This window comes from Rhinolophus sinicus, linkage group LG02, assembly GCF_036562045.2.
Source record: "Rhinolophus sinicus isolate RSC01 linkage group LG02, ASM3656204v1, whole genome shotgun sequence".
Lineage (NCBI taxonomy): Eukaryota > Metazoa > Chordata > Mammalia > Chiroptera > Rhinolophidae > Rhinolophus > Rhinolophus sinicus.
In genome coordinates, this window is record NC_133752.1 from 164,498,307 (window position 1) to 164,521,930 (window position 23,624).

The 23,624-nt window shown below is 37.0% G+C and overlaps 1 protein-coding gene across 3 annotated transcripts in view; it reads left to right on the top strand.

Moving 5' to 3' along the window:
• The window catches only part of BCAT1 (branched chain amino acid transaminase 1), a 77,683-nt gene that overhangs the window by 38,630 nt on the left and 15,429 nt on the right, over positions 1-23,624 (top strand). For all 3 annotated transcript variants that reach the window (XM_019737823.2, XM_019737815.2, XM_019737832.2), the window contains exons 4-8: positions 2,977-3,087; positions 5,084-5,203; positions 14,205-14,368; positions 16,416-16,558; positions 21,765-21,850. In XM_019737823.2, the coding sequence (XP_019593382.2) occupies positions 2,977-3,087; positions 5,084-5,203; positions 14,205-14,368; positions 16,416-16,558; positions 21,765-21,850 (624 nt within the window). The remainder of the gene's footprint in view (positions 1-2,976; positions 3,088-5,083; positions 5,204-14,204; positions 14,369-16,415; positions 16,559-21,764; positions 21,851-23,624) is intronic.

Here is a 23,624-nt window from a genome sequence, read left to right on the forward strand (position 1 = left end):
TGTTGGTGATATGTGTTTTAAATATCTTCTTCCACATTTCTTCTTACTCTCTATATAATTTTTTGATGACAAGAAATACAGTTAAGTTTTTAAAACTTGAATTTACCAATCTCTGCTTTATGTTTAGTACCTTTGTATCTTGTTTAAAGATGCTAGTTGTCCCAGCACCATTTGAAAAGACTCTTCTTTTCCCTCTCATGTGTCATGGTACCTGTCATATACCCATGGGTTTGCTTCAGGATCTCCATTTTTGTTCTCTTGTCTTGTCTATGTGGATCTCTATTCTGTTTCAGTGTTTTCCTTGTCTACCTGCACAAATGCCACACTGTCTTAATCTCCAAATCATTATAATGAGGCTTGATGTCTGCTAGGACAAGTCTTTCTATTTTGCTCTTCAGTGGTGCCTTGGATATTCTTCGTCATTTGCTTTTCCATATGACTTTCAGATTCAGCTCAAGGCCATCAGCTTTTGTAATTAGGTTGTTAAAAATAAGTACGTAAATAAAATGCCCTGACATGATTTTCATTTGGATTGCACTGAATATATAAATCAATCGGGGAAGAATTGTATCTTTAGCATATTAAGTCTTTCCATCCATGATCATGAGATTGCTTTCTACATTTGGTTAGGTCTTTAGTGACTTGGGAAAATTTTATATTTTCCTTACGCATCTTTCATTTCTTTTTTAGATTTTCCCCCATCACCTAAGTATTTTTTAAAAATTCTATAGTAAATAATATTGTTTTTTTAACTGCTGCTGTTAGGGAAGTATAATTTTACATCTGGCTACCTTTCTTAAATAAATAATTTCAAGAGATTGTGTCAGTTTTTTGGATTTTCTGCATATTTAGTCTTCTCTGTATTTCATAATCTATCAGAGTTTTTTTTAATTTCTTTTCTAAACCTCATGCTTTTTATTTCATTATTCTTGCCTTATACTGGCTGCATAGTGTTGAATTAAAGTAGTAACAGTAGGTAATTTATGATGTTCCTAATCTGAAAAGTCAAGCTTTAAATTTTACTATTAAGTATTATTACTCAAAGTTTATTGTAGATATTCTTTGTCACTTAAGGGAGTTCCATTTTTTTTCTTAATTATTTAGGAAAGTTTTAAATAATAAATGATAATTAAATAATAAATGAATGTTCAATTTTTATCAGATGCATTTATTACATCTAATGAGATGATCATGAAGTTTTTCTCACATGAATTATTACTATAATGAATCTCATTAATTGATTTTCTAACGTTAAACCAACCTGTGTTCCTGGGATAAATCCAAATTCATCATGCTGTGCTACCCTTTTGTGTATTTTGCATCTATATTTTGCATCTATATTTTGCATCTACTCAATATTATCATATAACCTTTACATCTGTTTGAACCTACATCAAGTGCATATAATTTTCAAACTGTGAAGTAAAATGGGATCTTAAGAAGTTACTTTCATCCCAATAACACTTTTTGCCTTAAAGTCTATTTTGTTTTGTATTTAGTAATATAACCCACCAGCATTTTTTCTGAGACATAATTGACGTAACATTCCATAAGTTTAAGGTGTACAATGTGTGGATTAGATATGTTTATATGTTGCAGTATGATTGCCACTGTAGCCTTAGCTAATACCACTATCATGTCACATAATTACCATTTCTTTGTTGTGGTGGGAACAAGATCTAGTTTATTGGCAACTTTGAAGCTTATAGTAGAGTATTGTTGTTTATAATCATTAGGCTGTGCATTAGGACTCCAGGACTTATTTATATACCAGATACACCTACCAGCTCTATTTTAGAAAGTATTTGTATTATATGTTCCTCTCTATATCATTTTGTTTGTCAGATTTTTTTTCAGATGTCAGCTGCGTCCAATCTGACAAATGTATCTTTTAACTGATGCTTTACTCCTAGTATATTTAATAAATTCCTCATATTTGTGCTTATAACATTGAATTTTGTGCTTTTGTGCTATTGTACATGATTTATGTCTCTTTTCTCATGTAAGCTTTAAGGCTATATATAAGCTTCTTCAAGGTCTTGCTTTTCATTATCATTCAGTTCAACATATTTTCTAATTTCCATTATTTTTCTTCTTTAACTCATACTTTATTTAGTTATGGGTTTCTTCTTTTCCAAAATGTGGATATTTTCCAGTTGTATTTCTGGTATTGATTTCTGGCGTATCTTTCAGTGGAGAGCATGTGAAAAGAACATGCATTCTGCAGGTGGTGTGTGCAGGGTTCTGTATGTCCAGTAGATTCGTTTGTCAAACCTCCCATATCTTTATTGAGTTTAGCCTGTTTGTTCTATCGATTACTTAGAGAAACTGTGTTAAAATTCCCCACTAAAATTACTGACTTTTCCCTTTTCTCTGTATTTGTCAGTACATACCTACTTCCCAGTCTTTTCAAATCCCTGTGCAGTGATTGGTCTGGGACAGCACTCTGAGAAGCTGGCATAGCCCTAGCAGCTTATAGTCTTGACCTGCTTGGTTCCTATGACTCGGGGGACAGAACCAGCTCTGGTCACATATAGCTTATCTACGGTCTAGAATTTGAACGAGCCAGATTAAATGAAAAGATACATGGGTATTTTGTGGGGTACCCCAGGGCCTTTTATTTCTGCCTCCATTGCCTAGGCAGTTAGCCCACATAATGTGATTGGTGATGCTTTCTTCCAACCTCCATTAATGTGTTACTTTTGGGCAATGTGCCTTCTGCGAAGCCCAGGATAACTCCAAACAGGATAACCCACCAGAGGTTAGAAATAAAAGGACTTCTTTTTATCCCAGTTACTCTACCCAGTCTCCCAACTGTTGGCTTCTCTAGATTTGGGGGATCTCTGGTTGAGGTCTGTGTCCACAGCTTTACATGATGAGGGAAATGATGAGCAACTCATAGATAAGGCAGTCTTTGAACACAGGGGTTGTTTTCGTTTAGTTAACCTCTAAGGTTTATTTCTCTTTTATCTTCAGTTATTTGAAGGAATGAAGGCATTTCGAGGGGTGGATAATAAAATTCGACTCTTTCGGCCAGACCTCAACATGGATAGGATGTACCGATCTGCTGTAAGGGCAACTTTGCCGGTATGTAAATTTAAGAATTTCTTTTGTGTTTCTCTTGATGTCATGGTTCACTGTGAGCTTACCACCCAAGAAATAATTTCTGCATACTTAGATATTCAGTGCAAGCTATAGGAACACTGAAGTTTTTTCTGATTTACTTTAGGGAAGTAACCAATACCATTTGGCAATTCCACAACCTATTTCTTTGCATGTCTGTGTGGGACTAAGGTGTATGTGGGAGATAGAAGGATAAGGAATAAAAATATGCCTCAAACTAACAAATAAAATTAAAGGCCGTATGAAACTATAGCATTAAAGATGGAAAACATGGCACGCCGCACAGGTATTTTGGGAATATTTTGCCTAACTGGTTTAGACACTAGCAAGTATACACTTAATTAATTGATATTTTATCCCAAGTTTTCTTTAAAAGGAAAAAGATGACAAAATGGTTTTTCATGGCAATTGGACCCTGGCCATAACATTGTTATGGAACAGAATTCATTATAAGATGTATTAGATTTAGTTGCTAAGACTCACATCAAGGCAAAGGTGACATATGACTTCCATTCCCTGCGATAGGACCAGGCTGCCTTTCTGAAATGAAAGACATCTTTTCCTTCTTTTGTTTTCTGAGTACCAAACCTTCCAGAACCTAGTTCTAGCTGTGCATTAAAGAAGCCTGGGAACAGCTTAACCCAAGTAACTACTCCTTTTTAGCCAGTTTCTTCCTTCCTATTGTTGTGACCCGCGCTTCACTCACCTCCTTCAGAGGCCAGAATATGGAAGTAGAAGGTTAACCAAGGTACATTTTTTGAACTGGGCCCTAGTTTCACTCTTCTACCATTACAGACAGATCACTGGGGAAAACTTTAAAATGGGGAGAGAAAGATAGGGAAGTAATGTTTATCAGACATCAACTCTGCTACAAACTGTGTTATGTGGTTTTACATTCTTCATCTGTTTAATCGTAACAGCCATTGTCAAGAGGTACATATTGTACATTTTAGTAGCACCCTCATACACAGAGGGGAAAACTCAAGCCCAGAGAGGTTAAATGACTCGCTTAGCTAAAGTCACACAGAATAAAGAAAGAGGGCAAGAAATTGGATGCAAGTTTTAAAATTCCTAGTCAGGTTCTCTTCCCACTAAATCTTATCTCTAGACAGCAGTACCAGAGACCCAAGTAGGTGATACATGGTGATGGTATGTCCTATATGATTGTAATATTACTACACCATGACTGCTATTACAAATTAGTGTTTTAATAGCCAAATCCTAATGTCATGAGCTCTATTCTGATGCATGTTTCTGACTTCATATCTATAATATCTTGGATAACCCATCACATCTCTGAAAATATGTTTCTGTGTCCTGCCAAGTGAGTAGAAACTACTTAATTTACAAACGGGCACCAATTCAGCAAATGGAAATCTTTTTCTCTTTAGAAACAAACTGCTCTTAGCTTTTGCCCATTTTCTGATTGGGTTATCTGTGTCTTTCTTACTAATTTTCAGGATATCTTAACATATTCCAGTTACAATCCTTTGTTGGTTGTGTTACAAATGACTCCACCCAGCTTGCTGCTTCTTACATCTTTTGAAGAACAGGAGTCCTTAAGTTTTAAAGTCAAATTTTATCCTTTTATTCCTTTATGATTTGTGCATTATGTCTCTTATTTTCCATCCATGATCATGAGATTGCTCTCTACAGATTTCTATCATAAGTGATAGTGATATTTATATATATTTTTGTAAGTCTTAATGTTTAATCACATTTAGTGTATAATCCAACTATAGTTGATATTTGGGTGTGATAAGAGGTAGGGATCCAATTTTTCATTTTCCCCATGTAGACAGTCCATTGTCCCATCATAATTTGGGGGGAAATCACAGAAAAAAATTCTTGTTTGGTTTTATTATTACTTTTTTAACAGTCTAAAGTTTTCATGAGCATTCTTTTCTATTGCTACAATGAATGAAAATTCCATTATTCATTATGTTTTTCATTCCTTCAGGGATTTGACAAGGAAGAACTTCTAAAGTGTATTCAACAGCTTGTGAAATTGGATCAAGAATGGGTGCCATATTCAACATCTGCTAGTCTATATATTCGTCCTACATTCATCGGAACTGAGGTGCCAATTGACTCTCTGTTTTGGGGTACTTTGGTGGGCAAGTTGTCATTGTGTATCCCTGTGTGACACTTCTAGGAGTGTGTAGTTTGAAGCAGCCCCCCAGTAGCATCATTAACGACTCCTCTCTTCTGATTCTCAAGACCACCTGTCTGCAAATATTTTCTTGAAAGGGCCAGATAGTAAATATTTCAGGCTTTGTGGGCTACCTGGTTTCTGTTACTACTCTACTCTGCCATTATGGCACAGAAGCTGACATGGATTGAAATGTAGATTAACAAAGAAATGAGCAATGAGTGAGGCTGTTTGCCTTCCCCCTAATCAAAACTAACCATTATGTCCTCAGTTTATCAGTGTAGTACCTCCGGTCATGGCAGTACTTCTTCAGGGTAGAGGTGGTCATAGTTGTGAAATTTGGAGGAAGGAGAGCTGCTATTTTTATTTTTCATTTTCTTAAAGTCTTGGGATTAGTTGGTAAAGAGTGGAAGTGGAGGGGTCTCTTCCCCCATAACCAGTGAGTAGGGATTACGAATAAAAATACCACACTTCCAGTGGGTAGAAATTTAAAAAAATTTTCTATAAAGTTCACATTATTAAACAAAATACTAAACATGAATACATTAACCTCTTGTAAAACTTTTGAACTAAAAGATAAAATCATTCATATTACCAACAGATTTCTCATTAAAAAACAATTTCAGCATCATTTAAATCAATCTTTTCTGAAATATTTATAGGTAGATAAAAACTTAAAAGAAACTGAAAGCTTGAGTGCTTCAAACTACTATCGATTGCAAATTAAGATAAAATCTGAAATCGTGATATTTAAATAAAAAAGATCTACATGAACACATTTCTAAACTTTTATTTTACTAGACAATAAGCTAAAATTACATGACTGTCAGGTTCACTACTGATATTTAGCAACCCTACATCTAAAGAAGCTTGGCTTTGCTGATTTTAACATCTATTCTATCCAACTTCACCCTATTTAGTAGCTATGGGCAGGTGCGACCATATGAACACACACAAGTGCGCACCTTTATTTTCTCCGTGATTCTGATAAGTGTACAGGTGCTCTGACCAAGGTCAATAGCAAAATATACATGCACAACCACAGACCCTGAAATTATTTTGCTCATTGCTCCTAGCCTTCCACCTTTTCAACTGATCACAGTCCCATTTAATTACACTCTGTCCATTAGAGAGGTAGCTGGTAGAGTAAGACAGTACTAAATAATATCAGGGCTGAGAAGTATTATTGGAAGTGTTGAGTCTGATGGTAGGGACAACCCTCCATGCTGTCTGAAGTCAGCTCTCAGCCCCTTTGAACAGGTCCCAGGCTGTTGCCACAGATCTGCAAGCTGCTGGCCAATTTGACGTCTTCAGCTGCACTCAAAGACAAACTGACCTTGGCTCATGTGGAAGATGATTAATTCCTCATGTTCAGTTAACTCATGCTTCCACATTGGAGTGCTCCTAAATGTATTTTTGGAGTTGAGCTCAACTAGAGAAGCAGTCTGTTTTCGTTTAATACCAGCCTCAGATGCACAGAATACAATTTGAACAATGCAGAAACATTTTAAATCACTTCATATGAACATTTTCCCTATTCACAACTTCATTGGAAATCTTTCAGTATGAAATTTTCATTAGAGCTTGCATTTAAAAATCTTTCTGCCAAATGGTCCACTCCTTGATTTCTGTTTCACTCCACGGGGGCTTAAAGGAATGTAAATTTTATACACTTGTCTTTCTTTGCCTGTTATCACCTTGTAAAATCTTTATATTATACGTATAATTTAACCAATAATCATAACAGTTCCCATGAAAAGAATTCTCTTTATTCACTGCCTTTGTTTATGCTTATACAGCTTATCTTTTCTCTTCATAATTAGCCTCTATAAATGAAAGAAGCAGAACAATTTGAAAACTAGGTGTTACAGCAGCAATCTGTAATCATTAACTTGGTTTTAGCTCACACTTTTAATGTATTCTTTTGCAACCTTATATGATGTGTGTGTGTGTGTGTGGTGTGTGTGTGTGTGTATATTCATTCCACTCTTTATAAATAATATTAAATTCTCATTTGCATAACTATTAACATATTTCATATTAATAGCTCAATTTTAATATCTTCAAACCTTGAGTCTGTTTTTAAAGCTCCAGCTCATTTGCATTGGTTGTAGCATGTGATAATCAGCTTGTTATTATCAGGCCACTCCTACCAATGGACATCCTCTTGAGGTTGTCCTTATCCAGATCAAGTTAATCACAGGGGACAATTGCTATTATTATCTCTATTTTCAGTCTGGAGTTGTGGTGCACCTGGTTACTTATTACACCCCTCAGTTCATGACACTTATCATCATTGGGCATATGAGGTCCCTCTCTTTGTTTTCTTATTCCCTTCAGTCTTCATTCCCCACTTATCTCCTCTTCGCCCATTGGAAATCATTCTCATGTATTGAATGAATATTCTTTTAATTTGTTTTTAAGTATCTCTTATTACTTTGCATACCTGTATTTTTAATTTATAGAAATGATTTTGCCCTACAGATCTCATTGTGTTTCTTAATTTTTTTCCCCCAGCTCTGTGTTTTTCATTTCTGTCTTGATTACTATTATATGTCTATATACAGTCTATCACTTCACACTTTGTCCCAGTTCCCTTACTGGGATTCCAATTCCCTGTTACCTCATAATACTGCAGTGAGCAGTTTGAAAATATACAACCCTTTCCCCTTCACCAGCCTACTCTGGACTCCCTTACTTGGTCAGCTGGGATGATACTTGCCTATTTGGGGTGCATCCTCTTTGCAGTTGTGAGTGCCCTGTGTTGGTCTTATTTGTCTTTCTATTTCAAGGTCAGTGCCATGCTTGGCTCAGTCAACTGAACCAAGTTGGATGGAATCACAAAGTGCAAGTCTGAGTGCTGAGGCTAGGTCAGTGAGGAGATCCTGGTTTCAAGGCCGTTCTTGGTACAAGGAAAACCAACTTGTAGCAATTTTTTGTCATCTAGAAAAGGGCCTGGAAGACTTTCTGAGAAGGGATAGGTAACTGCTCAACTCTCAACTCTGCCTTTGTAGCACAAAAACAGCAATATGCAACACGTAAATGAATGAGTGCGCAGGTTCCAATAAAACTTTAAAAATTTGCTAACCCCTGACCTAGAGTCATTTCACAAAGGGAAATGAAGCATGATTTGTCTAAGAATGACTCATTTTGGCTCCTCCTGAGCACGTCTCCCTCAAGTAATCTTGATTACTTGTTTAATAATCCAGGCTAAAATTTCTGTGTAGAATGGATTTCAAATGTACCACCCCGTATGTCCCAGGTCATTAGTATAATAATCCTTGTATTTTTCCCAAGTACTCATTATCCACAATTCCAACACCAAGTATTGAGTGTGGCTCTCTGAGCATGTCTACAATCATCTTCATGTCATTGTAATACTCTGTGTATTGGTGCATATTGAATTTATTTTACCACTATTACTATTATTAGTTATTATTCATAAAACAATAACAATTGCTATTTGTTGAACATTTGAGAAAGATCAGGCCCTGGGTGCTTTCCACAGATTATCTAATATAATCCTTATACTAACCCTGTGAGCAGTCATCACTGCCTTTGCATATTAGGTAAGATAGTTGTGCTCTTTTAGTCTTTTTCACCTTATCTTTAGTTTTCTTTTAACTATTTTAAAATAAATTTTAAGATCATTCTTACTTAAAAACTGAAAAAGTTGAGTGCTCAGCCTTCTTTTTGTCAAGTGTTAACTCTATGCTCTTTGAACGGAAGTAGGAACAAATAAACTCAGCCCTATCTCTTACCCACTTTATAGCAAGCCTCAGAAAATTCTGGACTTCAGCTTCCCCCGTGATATTCTTTCAGTGTCTGCATATAAATTATCTGTTAGTCCAAAGGCCAGCACTAAAGAAAATCAGGCAAGAGACAAAGGAACATTTCTCTATGGTATCAATGCAACATATTAGCATTGGCATGATAACTTTTTAAAATCAAAATAATTCAAGTATGGTAAATAGTCATTTATGGTTTTTTTTTCACAACCCTTTTCTATAAACAACATTTTATTAAGATGGATAGTTGTTAGACAAATATTTAGTAAAGCTGGTATAACAATGTATGGTGCTAACTATGTATAGGGGACAAAGATGTTTTTGCACTGCATGGAATGTACAGATTAGCATGAAGCAGAGAATTACATAATTAAATAAGCAGTTGTAAGAAAGTGTAATAGACATTTTATCTAAACTTAAGGAAGTGCAGGATGCTATAATAGCACATAACACAAGCACATAACCTTGTCTAGAGGTCTTATTTCCTGAAGTGACATTTAAATGGCATTTAAATTGAGATTGAAGAGTTTGTGTTACTTAGGGGAGAAAGGGTATGTCTTATTCTACTATGGCTGCCATAACAGGATACCACAGACTGAGTGTCTTAAACACCAGAATTTATTTTCTCACAGTTCTGGAGGCTAGAAGTCCAAGATCAAAGTGCCAATAAGGTAGTTTCTGGTGGGGCTTCCCCATAGATGTCTACTTTCTTCCTGTGTCCTCATAGGGTCTTCTGTGTTTGGAGAAAGATGGGTGGAGCAGAAGGCTCACCCTCTAGTGTCTCTCTTATAAAGACACCAGCCCTACTGGATTAGGACTCCACCCTTTTGACCTCATTTAACCTTAATTATCTCCTTAAAGGCATTATTTCCAAACACAGTCACATTGGGGGTTAGGGCTTCAACATACAAATTTTGAGGGCAGACACATTTCTTTTAATTATTATTATTATTATTGGGGGAATATTGGGGAACAGTGTGTTTTTCCAGGATGTCAATTTGTTTTTTAATCTAGTTGGGGGGGGGGGGGCGCAGCTCAGCTCCAAATCAAGTCATTATTTTCAATCTAGTTGTGGAAGGCACAGCTCACTGGCCCATGCGGGACTCAAACCAGCGACCTTGGTGTTATAAGCACCGCGGCCCAACCACTGAGGCAACTGGTCGCCTACTGGCAGCTCAGCTCTAAGCTCAAGCTGTTGTCTCTTACTGGACCATGTGGGAATTGAACCGGCGACCTTGGTGGTATAAGTACCGTGCTCTAACCACTAAGCAAACCGATCATCCGGCAGACACATTTCAATCCATAATGGGGAGAATATTCCAGGTAAAGGGAAGTAGTATAAGAAAACATTTAGAGGTGGGAAGGTGAGGAATCGAAAGGGAAAATGGTTCAATGAGGCTTGAGCATAGGATGAAGATAATGACCTTAAAATGTCTTAGAAACCAACAAGTACTGTGTAATTATTGAGAATTAAAAAAAAAAAAAATCTTTCACCAAACCAACTAGTTTTTCCTATAAAAACACTACATGAATTTGTTATCCCCTCCTTTTGTGACTTACATACTCAAGGCCCTATATGGTCCACTGGTCCTCTCCACATCTCTTATAGAACCCATCAGTTCAATAGTTCAATATTCTTTACCATTTTCTTCTCTAACTAATCTCTTTAAAAAAAAACTGGTAAGGTTAAAACAAAACAACAGGCTGTTCTTTGGATTGAAAAAAAAAAAATGGTCATGCTGTTCTTTTTGAAAAATGTTCCCCTGTTATTCTCAATTATCTTGTTTCTTCTCTCTCTTACTTGCTTTGCTAAGGCAGAATTATTCCCAAGTTTCACAAAGCTGCTGTGCTTCTCTGCCTTCCAGGACAAAGCATGCACTTTTCTCAGCTCACTGAGCTCTTTCTGCCATTGCTCAGATTACCTCTGAAACCCTGCCTTTTTATAAACGTGTGTGTGTGTGTGTGTGTGTGTGTGTGTGTGTGTGTGTGTATTACTACCAGCAGAAGTGGCCTGCATGGGGTGATGGGTGCGCTGGGTTTAGGGTATGTGTGGTCTTTGAGATGATGAATGGGAGGCCTGGAAGGTCAGGGGGTGGGTCTGGAGGTCAACTCCAAGGGCTCCTCAGATATACTTCTGGGAATAGGTAAAGGAGTCATGGCAAGCCACTGCCATGCGGCCAAGAAGATTAAGAAATTCTTAGAAATCTAGTTGCCCATCACAGTTGATGTCTAATTTCTTCACGCAGTCAAAGACAGTGGGGTCCTTCTGTTTTTTTGTGAAGGCAGCCAGTTCTGTATTCATGAAGCTTAGGAACTCAGTCTTGGAGAGATTGGACTCGTTACCATCCTTTCCAACATACTCTGGAAAATAGCAATCTGAGTCTCGATGCACTGTTTGGTCTCTGTAGGGCTGAACATTGTTGCCATATCGAAGTAGAGTGAGGTGTGGAGGCCGTGAGTGGGGGAGCAGCTCGGCGAGCTTTCTATAAACTAATTTTCCGACTGACTCAGACAGAAGTGGTAATTTTCACTGTGACATGTGTCTTTATGTTTCATCACACCCGAATGTCTTGTTTTTTTTCAAGTGTCTTTTTATTCTGTGCAAAATATATATGTATTTAATACCCTTGTATATGTATTTACTTGTGAGAGATAATATAAAGAAGAATATTGTTTTGGACACATCAGAATTTCAAAGTCATTGTGGTCCCTTGAGAAATTATATACTGTACATCAGAAATTTTATGTTCCTCGTTTTCCCTGGGGCTTTTAAAAAGCCTTCTTCAATTCCTTATGTATTAAAATAATCAGAGGAAATAGTCGAGAAGAATAAAAAAATCAAAGTGTTCCTAAGGGAATGAGACTCATTGAAACTGATTTACACAACTTATCAGACATTGTCGTTCATATTTTCTCTCTATTTATATGGCTTTTGTTTTATTTGATCAGAAGCCTGACCTTGTCATCATAGAATTATGTTTACACCATTTGATTAATATTATATAATGAACTACTCATAACTGTAGCAGTAGCACAGAATTTAAATTGCATCCCAGGATAGAAAGGAGAATCAAGACAAAAAAACAAATAATGGTTCCTGAGGGTAGAAACTCAAGATCCCTTCCTCATGCAGTTACATTTTACTTATTCTCACTCTTAAAGCAGTATGACCATTTTCATTAAAGTCAGAGTTCTTTTCATGAAAAGACAATCATTATTAAGTAATCGTTTAAGTATGAAGTTGTGATGGACACCAGTACTTGAAGTACTTTTGTAAAATGTGAGTGGATCTTGCTTAAATTTCAGAAAATAAAATGTTAGTACACATAAACACATTTTCTCTCAGTATTGAGACATTCTAATCTGTGATTTACCTGCTTGCTAAGAATAAAAGTGTTACTTAAGGTTTATTGAGATTTGTTTTTTTCCAGAAATAGATTTAAGGCATGGAATTATTCCCCATTTCCCATCTGCTCTCTATACTACCACCTAGTGGAATATATGGAACTTTGCCTGTCAATTAAAATTGGGGGAAGGGAATGAGTAAGATGAAATTAATCTCAGAAAAAAAATTTCCATGATGATGAGTTATTGTTACTTTTTAAAAAAGTATAATGCAGGTTGCAAAAAAATACTTGAGTTCAGAGTGAAAAAAGCCCAGGCATTCATGGGATCTCTAGTAAAATGCTTATCAGTTTGTCTACAAATAAGCTATTTTATTCAGAAACTTAGGAGCTAGATAAATTAGAGACTGTATCCTGCATATTGCATTTCTGAATTATGTTGAGGAGTTTCTCTTAATTCCTCAGTATGAGGGTTCATAAAAATTTTTAAATATTAAGCTTCAAAGCTCCTCTGATGTGAAGGAATCATTATATTTATTTAACTGGTAGGTAAATAAAAATGCAGAGATAAGATAGTCAGTTTTTATCAAAACTGGGAAGGAAGGCAGATGTGTCTATACTGAGGTTTCTCTCCCAAACAATGAAACCAGAAATGACAAATGAAGTTTTAAGGCTCTTCACTCTTTTCTTGGTGGGGGAGTCTTGTTCAGCCCCTGTTAAAGAACAAACACAAAGAAGCAAAAAACCAAAACCAGTTGCTTGCTGACTAATGTTTTTTAATGTGATTACTCATCATCCACTATCCATTGGCTCTGGTTCTCATGTTCATTGGAATGAGAGTGGAATCTTCTTCCCTGGCTGGAACTGTCTCCTCTCGTTCTTTCCATGACACATTCTACCCCTTCCAGCCAGACAAGGCTCTCGTGGAGACTGGACACCAGCACTTTACATCCCACGACACTCAGTGTAATAGTCCTGACTTGTCGTCTTGCTTCCTGTGTTCTTAAATGCCACAGGATAGCCCAGTGACCCTTTCTGCCTGTATCATACGTAGCCCCCACAATTTCAGTCTCTCAATTTTCCTCCTTAATAATTGACTGAAAGTAGTTACTTATAACTGCTTTTGTGCTGAAGGACTTTGTATGATTTTGCATTGTGGGCTTTGTGGTAAATGTTTGTGGGAAAGGCCATCTTCTGTGTTTGTCATTCATGAGACAAGTTCCTGAGTCCTTTTAGGGGGATATTTATCTTGTCTGCTGTCTTTGCCTCCAGTGAAGCTATACTCTTGCTGTCTGGTACCTGTCATGGTGAGGTCTGGGAATGGCACCCTCCCGTACACCCACCACCAGCTGGAGGCCCTGCCATGTCCTGAAGGGGTCCATAATCCATAAACACAGAAGGGAAGTCAGAAGCAAATATATTTCACCCCAAAGACTGAAATCGTGTCTTGAGTTCTTCTCTTTTTCAATTTCTAATCAATGCAGCATTGAAAGGTGCTACATAGCTAGTTGTTAAAAATATACTTCTCTAAAAACCCTACTAACAAAAACAAATTTTGACAAATTTGCTTTTCCTCTAAAATCAAAACAACTCAGGAAGCAAAGCAAAATGAAACTTAAGTACTCCATTTTTGGTGTTTTCTTCTTAAAAGACCATCAGACTTTGTGTAACTCAATGGTAGAAGTAACAGCTGTCCTTACATAACCACTGGAGGAAATAATTACAGATCTATTCTAGATTTTAAGGCTGGTGTCTACATTTTAAATGAACTGTGCGCGTACTTTTACTTTATTGCAGCCTTCTCTTGGAGTCAAGAAGCCTACCAAAGCCCTGATCTTTGTAATCTTGAGCCCAGTGGGACCTTATTTTTCAAGTGGAACCTTTAACCCAGTGTCCCTGTGGGCCAATCCGAAGTTTGTAAGAGCCTGGAAAGGTGGGACTGGGGACTGCAAGATGGGAGGGTAAGTCTGCATTTCTGTTTAAACGAAAATTCCTCACAATAATTTAGTTGCCATTTCACTTCAAAACAAATACGTCTATATTAATATTCTGATTGTAATGCTCATTTTTGTTTGTGTTTAGCTTTTTCAGTGTTTTAAAGGATAACCAGGGGCCTTCTATAAGGGAGAAACAGTGAATGTTATGCATGGGCAAGAACTAAAATGAGTAATTAAAATGGGAATCAAATCAGGGCCTTGAATGAAATGCTGGAGCACCTGGTGCTGGGAGCGAGGCCCTCAGTTGGCTTCAACGAATCCTGTCTCGGGAAGGGCCTGCTTCACTGAAATGTTGTCTTCATTGCCACAGACTGTAGCCATACCTGTTGCCAACTGGCTGAGGGACAGCCCGGCTTTGGCTCTGTCAGGCCAGTCTCATAGGCCATATGTAGCTAGCTGGAAATAAAAGAGCATTTGAAAGTGTTAGACAGTTTCAGGGGTGGACTTGGCTGTGAATGGGGAATACCCCTATGGCTGAACAAGAATAGCTGCATTAATCAGTATGGCCTGTACCTTTGGTGTGTACCAAGTACTGATGTGTATCATATACCCGGGGCAGCAGCTGTCCAGAAGGTGACCTAGTGGCAGCCTTCTGGGTGCAGGTACAGCATGTAGATTTAGGAAGTCCTGGGAGAGTCGAATGATGTGCTGCTGGGATGTGAGAGAGACATTGACAATGGGCTCTGACCTCCCTCTGCAGTATTTCTTTATTTTCTACCAAAAAAGGTTATTCAATATTATGTCCCATCATCCCTGTTCAATTTCAGCAACTGCATTCTCAATGGGTAGACAAAACCGAATGGAGTTCGTTAGACTAAGAAGTCACTTTCCTTTCTCTCTGGTTTAGAGCTTTTCTTCCTATGTCTTAGGTGAGCCAGGTTGTAACTATTTTGTCTACTCGCTTGATTTTTTTTTTACTCGTTCAGAGTTCTTTATGCACACGACTACATACCATCTGTATTACTTTGTTAAAACTTTTCTTAGAGTGCACAAAGTGGTAATAATATTTAAAGGTTTTCTTCTTTAAATCTTGTTTTCTAGCTCCCCCTACCTACTTAGGGAAAAGATAACATGGGGCCATTGAGACATTGCAAGAAAATATTTAGTTTTGGTCTGTGGGTAGTTTGCTATTTATTATAAAGATAATATAATGTATTATCACAGAATACATGATCACTATAGGTGACTTTTCTGCTTAAGATGATTTAAACATGATTTTGAATAATACAAGATGAGAAGGCAGGTTGAGAAAAATGGGCTTTCAGAATACTTTTTGGTTAAAATCAGGATTTTTAACATTGTGTCCCATCTTTGGGGGAATGTACACATTGGACATTAGGCATTTCTTGGATATATTGAAATGTCTCAGTTAAGACAGCACAATGCTTTGTGTTCTGCTACTTAATTGTTGTAACTTGATACAAGTTACTTCTGTAAGCCTCAGTTTCTCATCTGAATATGGAAATAATCATAGGGGCTGACTTATAGTACTAGTGTGACGTTAAAATGAAATAATTCATGTAATATTGCTTGGTAGGTAAAATAAAATAAAATAAATAACTTTTTACTGTTATTAACTTGGCTATTTACTGTTATTAACTTGGCTATTTACCTGTGGTTCTCCAGCTCTACTTTTCAAGTTAGAATTCCACAGTTTTGCTTTGCTGTCTTTCTCTCAAATGAGTACAGTTATTAATAGATCATTTAGGTGCTCTGATAACTTTCCTTTAATGTTATGCTGTTAGAGAGTATAGTATATACCGAGGGTGCCAAAAAAATGTATATTCATGATTGTATTCATCTTTTGTTATTGGTATACATTGAATATTATAATTTTAATGCAGTTTTTTTCCTTTCTTAAATTGTGTATACAGTTTTTTGGCACCCTCTGTATATATTAAGAACATGGTCCATTGACTACATGCACATGTGAATTAAACACGCATATTTTAGTATAAGATGTAGGGGTTGAAGTATAGTGAGAATCAATATGTTTCCTTTTTCTTAAAAGGAATTATGGCTCATCTCTTTTTGCCCAATGTGAAGCAATGGATAATGCGTGTCAGCAGGTTCTGTGGCTCTATGGAGAGGATAATCAGATAACAGAAGTTGGAACTATGAATCTTTTTCTTTACTGGATCAATGAAGATGGAGGTAACCCATTCAGATTTTAGTTTCTTGCTCCTCCCCCTCTCCCTGCCCCCTCCCCCCAGATGTTTTCAGTGGGATTGGAGAAAAAAGAACGAGAACCTTTGAACAGAGAAATGAAGAACACAATTCCAGGGCCTAAGAACTACTGTTCAAGTGCACATGAGTTTAAATTTACAGAATGTATAAAGGTTTTGTCATAATTTTTTGGTTCTAGATGTACTTATTATTGAGATATCAACTGAAGGAATTAAAATCTTGATTTGAAGATTTGCTGCCTCATCCCTTTTGCTTTCTTACCATTTTTTCTTATCGGAAATCCCTTGTATTTGGAGATCGGCCTCAGATTAACTCAATGGTCATTCACCGTATATTATGCATAAAATGCTACAGTAATAAACATAATCTTCTGATTCTACTGATATAAAATTCAGTATACTCTCTTGCTATAATTCTTTCAACAGTTGTTGCCCTTTATACACATTTTGATAATATATCAGAAGCCTTCCAGATTTACTCTGGAGCTCAATTTGATTGAAGCACGCTATTTTTAAGGACATACTGCTCTATCTTTGGATTGCACTTAGATCTTGATTCATTCAAGTCTATTAATATATGTCTACTATAAAAATCAATACTTCTTTATTACCTTTAATGTCGTGAATGCTCATTATCTCTCTTTGCTGTTATTTTATTTTATTTTATTTTATTTTATTTTATTTTATTTTATTTTATTTTATTTTATTTTATTTTTATTGGCAGAGACCATAGATGTTCAGTGAAGTGTTGACAATGTTTATGGTATTGAATGAAATGGCCAATTATGGGGGGAAAATACAGATATATATATTTATTTCTATTAGAATTTTAATAGTCATAAACATTTTAAAAAACATATTTTTAGTTTTATTTACATTCTTACTTAGGCTGTTTATTTCACAGTAATAAGCATAGAGACTAGACATGAAAAATGTCAAAGTTTCCAAATACTTATGTCATCTCAATATTGGTTTTAATTAGTATTTTTAATGAAAATTTTATTTTATATAGCTATAGTAGCCTCTATTGCTCTGTTGTTATTTGGCTATAAATATAGAGGAAGATGGTGATTCAGATGTGGCTGACTTTAGAACTATGCACTAATTTCACCCTTAGTTGCAGAGACTAACAAGATGAGCCTTATATTTGGTAATCCTTGGCATATGAAAAGCCAGCTACAGTTCATGCTCTTTCTTCCATTCCTGCTGTTTGTACTCGCTACTATTTAAAAACAAAATTTATACTGGCATATTTGTGATTTCTACATTTGAGTTATTGCATATGACATATATTAAAAGCTGTGCTTGAAAGATGACAGCCAGTGTTGAACTCTGCACTTAGGAGATAATAAATTGATTGAATTCATTCATCCTACTTGCCCACCCGTACCTTCACAGACCCAAAAAAATCCCACACAACCCCAAACAAAAAATGGTCACATCATGCAGAAGTGGCAATGTCGTTATTTATAGATGAGAGATGTCAGGATTTAAGCACAGTCTAAATAAGCTACATGATTTAACCAGAAACTGTCCTGGTGAAAAATTGCCCCTTATGCAAACAATAATCATGGACCATTTCCACCATGGCTTTTAAAGATCAGAATAGAAATGAGAGAATTTGTCTTCTGACTCTTAGAAAATATACAAGACCGTGAGAGTTATTATTCAGATTATGGTTGCCTGATATAACTTTAGTCTTAATGTGAAATGTGTCTCTTCAATTTGAGGGTGTTCACTTAACAGATGAAATACAATTTGTAGTAAGAAGAAAGGCAATGAAATAAATGTTTGGACAGTAGTATGAGAGAATAATGTCAGGAATAACCTTTGGGCTAAAACCAAAAGAAGACATTGAAGCACCTCTGTGGTAACTTTGATTTATATCATGTGGCTTTAAGAAAATACAAAGAGGAATAAGTTGAAAATCAGCAAAATACTGCTCTTTCACAAACTTTATCAACAGAAGGTATAAGCAGAGTTCTTTCAGTCATAACCTGTCATCTTTCCGTGAGCAGCACCCACACTCACTGCTTCTTTTGGACAAGGCTGTCCTTTCTTAGGCAGCAAAGTAGATAATCTATGTTCACAGTCCAGTGCCATGCACCATAACTGTATGTGGCATTTGCCTGTAACTTAGGTGGGTTTTGACTCCAGTGACAGCAAGCCTGGCGATAAGCCACACAGCCCTGATTCTCGTTTTTACCCGGTTGATGCATAATTTAACACACTTACTTGCTAGTCACTGTGGGAACAAAGAATTTTACCTCTCGCTGGACACTGGAGCCACTTTGAAAGGAAGACTTTGTTGTGTTGAGTTCACAGTTAGTTTGAGAAATTGATCATGGCGGTGAGTGTTGATGTTGCTGTCTGCTCAGGTCCCAGGAACCTTCTTGGACAGCAGGCATTCAGTGAGGATTTCCTTCCAAACTCCTTTCCCCACTGCTTCCCAGCATTTATCACCTTTCCTCTTTCCTTTGCCCCCATGGTCTAACATCCTGTTTAACATAATAATTGTTTGCCTCTGCCTATTAGAAAGTAAGCAAGGAGTTATAGCGGTTCTGTTTACTGCTGTGTCCATAGGGTGTAGATAAGCCGACTGCACACGGCGCGTATTCAATACACAGATGTTCCTCAACTTTGCTCCTTAACTTATGATGGAGTTATGTCCCGATAAACCTATCGTAAATTGAAAATAATCATTAAGTTGAAAATGTATGTAATACACCAAACTTACCAAACATGCTAAATTAGCCCTGCCTACCTTACACGTGCTCAGAACACAATATCCCCCAAACGTTGTTGTGTGCACCTGAAACTAATAAAACAAACAAACAAACAAACAAACAAAAAACAATATCCCCCAAATGCTGGCAATGCAGTGCACCGTAGCGTATCAGTTGTTTACTCTCGTGATCACGCGGCTGACAGGCTCACTGCCACTTCCGCTGCCCAGCATCACAAGAGATGTACCACAGATCGCTAGCTTGGGAAAAGTTCAAAATTTAATGTACAGTTTCTACTGAATGCATATAGCTTTCACACCATCTTAAAGTGAAAAAAAAAATCATAAGTCAAACCATCAAAGTTGGGTCCGTCTGTATATTCATTGAATAAATGAATACTTGTGCTGATGGTGTTTAGGGCACTTGTACAAACCCACATTCCTGGTTCCCATTAGCGCTTGACTTTGGGATGTCACAGATGAGTCCTGCTGTTATTGCTTCCAAATTCATCAGCTCTTAAAAATGATTTCTCTGTCAAAAACAAGCTGCGTTTGTAGGCTCTGTTTTCCTTACATTGGGCAATCTGGAGCTAGTTCTGGCTCTCATAAGCATGTTTGTGGTTGCAGAGGAAAATGAATGTTTCTCACCCAAATGTTGTCATGTCATCATCTCTGTCTAGCTTCCAGAGAAGCAGATGTTCTCTTAGTTGACCTCAGGCTAGTGGTTACAGTTTGGGTGTTAAATTTATTTCACAAAACTGGATTTGCACATCGGGGCTGCTGTTTTCATTTAACTTCATGTAGTCTTAGAGCTCAGTGAGCTTTAGGAAAGGCCCAGTTTGGGGGCACTAGAAGTCTGTTTGTCTCTGTGTGGTGTGTATGCATATACGTGTACACACACGTACGTAGATCCACACATTATGTATCCAGTTAGCTAGCTTGCTATTGCAAAACATGGGCTTATTTTGAGTCCACTATTTCTAAACATGACAAAAAGTAGCCCTAAGGACTTGCCAAGAACAAATTTTCCTCTTTCCAGAAAATAGTTTTCAGCAGATCATTTTTAGCAACAAAATTCAAAAGAATCATGCTGCTGTATCCTAGCAAAGATGATTATTCATTTATTTTTTATTCAAAAACACTTATTACATACCACTCTGGCCCAGGCACAGGGACAAATATAGAGTTTTGGTCTTCCAGACAGCTTGGTGGTCGGGGATATCCACAGTGGAATAGGCAAGTCAAGACCATAGTATACTAAGGCAAAGGGAAAGACCCCAGTGTTGGGACACTTAGCTCTGGTGCTGTTTCCCAGTGTCACTAGTCTTGCAAGTCACTTATCTTTATAAGGCCTCAGTTTCTTCTTCTATAAAATAAGGATTGGCTAGGTGATTTCTAAAGTCCCTTTTAGCTGTATAACATGGCGTAGGGGAGCTCAGAGACACCAATGTGATTTCTACACAGCTTTTGCTACCTAGTGATCCTTTCAAGCATACCTTTTGAATTCCTCTGCAAACACATGTCGGCAACACATCATTTGTTACAAGGTTCAACGTCTTGATAAAGCAATGATTTAAGGTTTTAATTTCTCACTAGATTCCTGTTCATGGGTGTCAGAGGTAGGGAGGAGAGAGGCACATTGAGTACCAGAGACTTCCCTCTGTGAGGAGGGCATGTGCAGGTGATGGGCCACATTGACGGACCGTCATCATCCCAGCCCTCACGGTGGTTTGGAGTGCCTGTGGTCATTCTGAAGAAGACCAGTGCCTCGGCTTTGGCTTTCTGAGTCACCTGTGGAGTTTTGGTTGGTTTTCTGGATTGCTTTTTTTCTTTCTTTTTTGTTAGCCCTATAAATGCTTAACCCACTCTGAGCCCATTACATTTGAATCTCAGAAGGTGACATCAGTAACTCCATAAATGGCGTGGATACTCCACCAGTTTGAAAATCACTACAGAGAGATTATCCAAGCGAAGTATGGGAGCAGTGACCGGCCTGAATAGGCATGCACACTTCTTGGGGGAGGGCTTCTGCACAGTATTCTTAGGTATGGTAGTGAACAGTGTTCCTTATTACGATCCTATGTACATTGTTCTTCATTACTAACCAGCTTTAATCCACTAAAGTAAATTTTGACTTCAGAATGTTCCTCTTAAGTGTATTTTATAACTCTTATTGTTTGTTAGTGGAAAACCATCTCCTTTTTTAGTGGTTAAGGACACACTGAAGATGATTAGATGAGTATCTTTCTTTTTCTTTTTAAAAATAAAGATCTATCTGAAGCGTGAATTGATTTGGGAAATTTGACAATGCAGCACAGTAACATGATCTTCATGTTTATTACTAGCAAATTTGTAAGAAGCAGTTTTGTCTTGTTTTTTTTTTTAATGGCTATTGACATAAAGCATGGCTAATATAAAGTTTGAAAATATTCCAATTTCTAATTGACAGAAGAAGAACTCGCAACTCCTCCGCTAGATGGCATCATTCTTCCAGGAGTGACAAGACAGAGCATCCTGGACCTGGCACGCAAGTGGGTGGGTGCCTTTGACATGAACAACTTTTGTAAGCATGCAACAAAAAGTAATCAAAATAAGCCCAGCTTAGTGTTGAAATAATATATAGTAGTTCCAACCCATGTTATCTAATCTTACTCTTACCTCGAGTGAAAAGAACGCTTCTAAAAGGACTGTCTTGGCAAGACTATCAAATAAGTATCGTTTATAGGGAGGGCAGGGAGAAACCAGTTTGTCAAGTTGTCCTGGTGAAGAAGTATTCTAGTACTGGTCTCAAGCTCTGTATCAGGTGTCTCCTCCTGACTCACCTGGTTTATACTTTGTGTTCTTCCATTTAGCCAGTCCTTAACTTTTCAAGTCTAGATGCATTGTTTCCAAATGGCAATGATTCGTAGTTCTCCCTTCCTCTATTTATTCCAGTGTAACCATGCTTGTCATAGAAATTATGCTGACTGCCTTTCCCCGCCCCTTTCTGCTCCCTGCCCTCCCAAATTCATATACATGTTTATTAAAATCAAAACACTCAAGCAAATGTAAAATTATTTTTAGTAAACTTTCTGATTCATGTGCCACAGGCAAGCATGTTAAACTGTTTGGTATTGGAAATGACATTATAACATACTCAAGATGAATACTGAATGAGTTGGTGATCTGGCAGAGGTTCTTGGATGGAACTTTTGACCCATGTGTTAAAATGATGTCCAAGGGACATGAAAAGGCTTTGACCATACTGTGGTCAAACAGTACTAATAGGACAAATGTTTAGATACACACAAAGTGTCTATGAGAGTACTAGCACAGTTTCTCTGGAAAAGACTTTGGAAATAGAGGAAATGTGCTATAAATAATTCTACAAAACCCTGAAGTAGGCAAGACCCAACTGCCACATGCTGGCTGGCACATTGGGCGTGACATTTACAAACTGTTGGTATTATTTCAAACAGCTTGCCCTGTCCTAAATATGCTTGCAGTTGGAAAGATGTATTTTTGAAGCTCAGTAATTTTTGTTTTATTAAAGAAAAAAAGTCAATCAAGTACAGAAGGTTTGATGACAAGTTGCAATGGGAAATGCTTTCCCACACTAATGACTTGCTAGCATGAAAAATAGGTTATTATGAAGGAATTTTTTTCTTGACTCCTTAGCTGTAATTTATTTTAAAAGCTATTTTAAAACAGGGAGACATAAATGCCAAGAGGCGTGTGGGGGGTTACCATTACTTGCCAGAAGGGGAAATTGTCCAAAGATAAGTAAGGGAGAGCAGAGGAAAAACAATTCTGTTTATTTACAAGATGTTTTTTTTCTTTTCCAGAACACAGAGCTCAGCTTGTTTTCAGTTAACTTGGCTGATTTTCTGGGATTTATTTACCTTTGAACAACACAATTGCAATTGCAGACTGATATAAATTGAAACTTGCAAAAAGCCATATTTCTATTGCAGGCATATTTTTCTACCTTTCCAAATATACTTACAGCATGATGCATTTTTCTTCTAATATTTTGAATCTTGCCACAGGCTGAGATTTCCATTTTTATCTATTGTGGATTTATAAGTTTTAAAGAATATTCTCTTATTTAAAAAATCTATCCATTCTCTATTGCCCTTAATTCAAATAGCCTGTTGACAAACTTTGAACTTTAACCACTAACACAAGAATGAGAAGTAAGCAGATTTAAGAATGAGTATTCAACATATAGCTTAAAGGCATTTTTTTTTTTTCATATGCTATCCTTGAGCAAATAAAATGTTCCAGTAGTTCAGCAGAAGTCGATGAGGTCATGCCAATAATTCTGTGA